This window comes from Helianthus annuus, chromosome 8, assembly GCF_002127325.2.
Source record: "Helianthus annuus cultivar XRQ/B chromosome 8, HanXRQr2.0-SUNRISE, whole genome shotgun sequence".
Lineage (NCBI taxonomy): Eukaryota > Viridiplantae > Streptophyta > Magnoliopsida > Asterales > Asteraceae > Helianthus > Helianthus annuus.
The window spans coordinates 21,355,287-21,360,947 of record NC_035440.2 but is presented as its reverse complement, the minus strand read 5'-3'; the positions used below and the strand labels follow the sequence as shown (position 1 = coordinate 21,360,947).

General features: G+C 38.2%; 1 protein-coding gene across 1 annotated transcript; it reads left to right on the top strand.

Moving 5' to 3' along the window:
* Window positions 1-872: 872 nt before the first annotated feature.
* LOC118480924 lies at window positions 873-1,604 on the top strand. Its single transcript, XM_035975926.1, has one exon. The coding sequence runs from the start codon at window positions 873-875 to the stop codon at window positions 1,602-1,604; it is 732 nt and encodes a 243-aa protein (XP_035831819.1).
* Window positions 1,605-5,661: the final 4,057 nt, after the last annotated feature.

The window sequence follows — 5,661 nt, the reverse complement described above, 5'->3', positions numbered from 1 at the left end:
CATATACATCCTCAAGTACAAGGGTTATTATGTATATAGTTAATAGTTATTTAGATGGCGGTTACTTGGCGGTTACAAACTACAAGGACCAAAGTTGACAACATGGAAGATGGAAACTACCTTCATAACCGAATGGGTGTGTCTCCTACACACACCATTTCGGAATCAATACAAGGCAAAACATCAAGGGACGCGACTGTTGATCATGCGGACGAGAATCAACACACCTCTTCAAGATCCAATCTCAACCATACATCCAAGAGACATGACTTTTCGCGAAGAGACGCGTCTATTCACTCGTACCCGTAGGAAACTATAAATAGGGATAGTTAGATTCGTTTGTACTTGTTCATTACATTCGAAATCAATTGTATATACTCTCATTATTCAATACATACATATATTCGGTTATTGTATGATCATTGTATTCAAGTTATACAAGTTTGTTATCACGTTCTAGAGATCAAGATCCATTTTGGGGCCAACAATTGGTATCAGAGCATCAGGCTCTAGGCGTGGGAATCGCAAGGCATCGCAGGGAATTCGCGATCAGGTTTCAATTTCGTTTTTCAATTCGCAAAGTTCATTTCAGAATTTTTAATTTTCGGTTCTAGGGTGATCGGTTGAACCGAAGGGTTGGTTAGGAATCTAGGGTTTGTTTGATTCCGGGGTTTAGTGCGAATTAGATTGTTGATTACTACGCGTTGTGGTTATTCGCGGGTTAAGATTTGAAAGTTTATTGAATTCAAGGGAATTGAATTTTACCGATACGGGTGGTTCGTATTGGTGGACAAGAAGTTTTTTAGAAACAAAAAGTGAAGGGTTGTTTTGATTACAAGTTTGTCAAAGTGAAAATCATTCGGTCAGAAACCATGTCGGGAGCAACCGGACCGAATCAACAAATTGTAATTCAAAAGGAAGGAAGTTCTCTTTCCCAGTTTCAGTGTCCGATTCTGAAACCAACAAACTATACAGTTTGGGCTATTCGTATCAAGACGATTCTTGAAGCGAATGGTTTGTGGGAAATGATTGAACCGGCAGAAAATGCAACGGTAGACACCAAGAAAGATAAGTCTGCAATTGCATATCTGTTTCAAGCAATACCAGAAGACGTTGTATTGCAAGTTGCAAGTTGTAAAACTGCAAAAGAGATTTGGGATAATCTAAAGGTTAGACACGTTGGTGTTGATCGGGTACAAAAGGCGCGTATGCACACGCTATTGTCAGAATTTGAGTTATTGCAAATGAAGGAAGATGACACAATAGACGAGTTCACTGCAAAGATTAATAGTATTGTTACACGGGCAAGCGAGTACGGAAGGACGTTGAATCAATCCACTCTGGTACGAAAACTTCTAAACGCCGTGCCAGATAGATTTATTCAAATAGTTGCATCGATCGAGCAATACTCCGATCTAGACACAATGACACTAGACGAAGCTATTGGTAGACTAAAAACGTATGAAGAAAGGTTAAAGTTGAAGAAAAAGGAAAGCCCCGTGAACAATTTAGAAGAACTCTTGTATACGGGTCATGGACAACATGTTGGAAATCATGGACGAGGGAGATTCCGTCCGTCACGAGGCCGAGGAAGAGGGGGGTGAAGGGCACACCTCTTACGAGTCGGAAGGAACCGACAAACCACAAAGTGATGATAGCAAGCAAGAGACACCGACTATGAGAGATAAGTCGAAAATCACTTGCTACAGATGTGAGAAACTTGGGCACTATGCCTATGAATGCCCAACCAAGAAAACCAAAGAAAGTGAGACACTATTGGTCGAAATAGAAGAAGATGATGATGAACCGACACTTCTGATGTGCCTAGACGCTGAAGAGAAATAGAAACGTGAAACTTGGTCGTGTGATACGATCAAGGGGAAGAACCGTGTGATGCGGAGATAACCTGTGAAAGGTATAACAAAACAGTCCAGTGAGTGGATCAGATCAAAGCGAAGAATCCGTGAGGGAAGCAATCAATGATGAAGAACCCGTTGTGAGAAACAACCGTGAAGACGATATTTAATCTGTGATAGATCAAGAAGAAGACGCGCGTATCCTGTGACTGGGTCAAAAGAAGAATTGTTGTGTGACACAACCGCAAGAGAGATCTGAGTGAGTTAGATTATCCAAAATCTATGCGAGATGGATGTAAGTCATGTGATATGATGGTGGGCAAGTTAATCAAGACCGGTGGAGTTCGTGTTGAGACAACTACACAAGAAAAGATTCGTGTGATACAAATCAAGTGCGGTCAAGGCAAGTGTGAAACAAAGTATTCGTGTGAAGCAAGGTTCGTGAAGAACATGGTTAGTGAGAAGCAAGTTCGTGAGAAGCAAAGTTCGAGAATAAAAGATCCATTTTGGGGCCAACAATTGGTATCAGAGTGCGGTCAAGGCAAGTGTGAAACAAATGAAATCACTAATCATATACATCCTCAAGTACAAGGGTTATTATGTATATAGTTAATAGTTATTTAGATGGCGGTTACTTGGCGGTTACAAACTACAAGGACCAAAGTTGACAACATGGAAGATGGAAACTACCTTCATAACCGAATGGGTGTGTCTCCTACACACACCATTTCGGAATCAATACAAGGCAAAACATCAAGGGACGCGACTGTTGATCATGCGGACGAGAATCAACACACCTCTTCAAGATCCAATCTCAACCATACATCCAAGAGACATGACTTTTCGCGAAGAGACGCGTCTATTCACTCGTACCCGTAGGAAACTATAAATAGGGATAGTTAGATTCGTTTGTACTTGTTCATTACATTCGAAATCAATTGTATATACTCTCATTATTCAATACATACATATATTCGGTTATTGTATGATCATTGTATTCAAGTTATACAAGTTTGTTATCACGTTCTAGAGATCAAGATCCATTTTGGGGCCAACATTGCATTGGTAGCTATTAGCTAATGGTGTTCTTTTGGGTTATTTAAGTTCTTGATCGTACATATGGTGGTTAGAATCTGTATAAATTTAGTGGATGAGTGTTGTAATTTGATTTGGGAATGTTTGGCATAAACTGTTAATGGTTTCAATTTTATGGATATTGAGGGATTAGATTTGGACGAACAGGTTATACTATTACTTAAGGTTGCAATAGTCTTTGATTTGGACGAATGTATGCATATGCTTTAGGCTTTGTTGACTGTTTTTTATTTATGAAAATTAATCTGGCGGTACAGGTCGGTTAGGGTAATGTAAACTAAATCTGCCAATAGGGGTAACGGGTCATACCAGATTCGGCTCAAAGTAGATTGCTAGATTGGTTTAATACATGATCATCGGGTGTTTTAGGTATGTGGTTCTTTAAAAGTTTTGAATCTCAGGTTTGCTTTAGTATGCAATATGTCTCTTAGAGTGAACATACATAAACTACCGGAAAATAAACCACTTCGATTATTCAGGCAACAGTGTAGTGTTGTAGTCAACACTGATGGTATGAGTAATTTTTTAATGTTTACGATATGTAATATTTCTTTATTTGAAAATTTGCATAGTTCAAAAGTTACCTTTTGGCAGAGTAGAACGTGTGAGAAAGTATAAACGACTAGGTGAGAGTAGGTAGAAGTCAAATCTCGATGCAAAAGACATTGTAGTTAGGGGATTGATATTTTGGTGTACTTTGTTTGGAAGACCTTTTTGATGAAAAGTTTTCTGCAAGTTTCATTTATATGTGGTGTCCGCTGTTAAGGAGGTATAAAAAGTTTCGTAGACAACCCTTGTATTGTCGGTTCGGGTACAAATCATATGTGAAAAGTTGTTAACAACAGTAAATATAAGTTTTTATCCTTAAAAAACTCTATTAATATTCTTTCATTTCTGTTGAAAACAGGTCGCAGAAGATGTAAGACGCAGGCATATCAGCCCTTAGACCAGAGGGAGCTGTATCAGTAGTTGAGGTATGCATTGTATGCAAGTGGAATACCTGCCTTTAGGGAGAACGAAACACGCTATGTGCTGGTCGACCTAGAGTTACGCCGATAAACCTCACCAGACTGTTTATCCATAGACAACAATCAACAGCGTAATCGTCACATGGTTCCACATTACTTACATAAGCCCGGAATGTGTTTTGCGTTTTATTTTCCATTCTCTGCATACTCCATTTTATATATAAAAAAGTAATTTCCTAAACTATATATATAGTATGTAGCAAGTGGATTAACATCTCTAATTTATCATATACCAACACCCATTAACTTGGGTAATCTATGCCTGCCTATACTACAAACTTCTAGGTCCTTATAAACTATTGTTTCGTAAACAACAAAATATGAGTCATTATTCGTCACAGTTTTTCTTGAGTTGATGAACAAACAAAATGTGAGTCATTATTCATCAAAGTTTTTCTTAAATTGAGATTGTTCCGTTTAGTCTACGTTGATCCAGTAACCGGCATAAACTTTTAGAAAGCATATTGCAACCGATATCAGGTTGAAATCAGGCTGCTATGTTCTAATGTGCAGCTTTATGGCTTCCAGGTAATTCTATTCGTTTTCAAAGGACAAAAAGCTCATTTCATCAAACATAAAATGCTCCACACAAAACCTCATATATGAAAAAGTGTATATGTTACTTTACGCCACACCAAACCACATGTAATCAACCATTTAAGCCAAAAAAACCACCCATACATAAACCGCTAATACATGCCTTATTGCACATACCAAATTGCAACCACCATCTCTGACAAAACCGGAGAGAAAGGGTGGAGTTACGGCTGTTCTCCGGCGACAACCCATGGAAGTCGGCGTTTGACGATCTGAAAGGGGGGGATCAGTTCTGGAATAGCAATTGGTTGCGGTGCATCTTTGGGGTGGGTGGTATTCATCAGGGAAGGGTTCGGTTTGCCCCTGCCGCGAAGCGCGGGTGAAAACCACTAGTTTATAATGTTTTTAGTTTTTTCTTTTCTGAAATTGGTTCAGCTAATAAAAAATAATGAGTTTAATATCAATAATTTAAAAATTAAAGAGTTTAACTTTGAGTTTTAACTTTTAATAGCATGATGAAATTAGTATTTCCATGATGAAATTACGCCTCGCTTGGGTATGCGCATATAATGTATATATGTGTGGGCGCTCGGGGGGCAAAAATGAAAGTGCACTAATTTTAACGTTATTTTACTAATCTCACGAAAATAATGTTAAAAGAGAGGATGGTTAATCATGCATCATGTGGTAGCGTTGATAGGCGAAAGACAATGGAGTACATGCACTAATTGGCCTTTGTCTTAATTGTCGAGTGTTATGTGCCTTATGTCCAAGGTTTGATGCAAAACTACCATCAAGCCAGGGGTCTCACTGGAAGCAGCATCTCTATTCCTATGGGGTAGAGGTAATGTTGTCTACATCTTACATTCTCAGACCAGATTTTGCTATTGATGAGATTTACTATGTATGATGATCATGATGTAGAGTAATTAGGCAATCAAGTTTATTTGCAACTTGGTTAATATCAATGTATTAAAAACTCTTTTTTAATTATATTGGGTTGGGCTTAAAAATGGTTCAACATATTGAATCAGCTTGTATCGGACGATTCAATCGGGTTAACTAGTTAACACTATATATCGATAAAATAAAATTTTAACTAAAACGCACATTATTTCATAACAAAAATAACCCGAAAGTTATTT

Bases quoted from the DNA above. Each gene is read 5' to 3' on its own strand.
- LOC118480924 (XM_035975926.1), top strand. From the start codon at position 873: ATGTCGGGAGCAACCGGACCGAATCAACAAATTGTAATTCAAAAGGAA.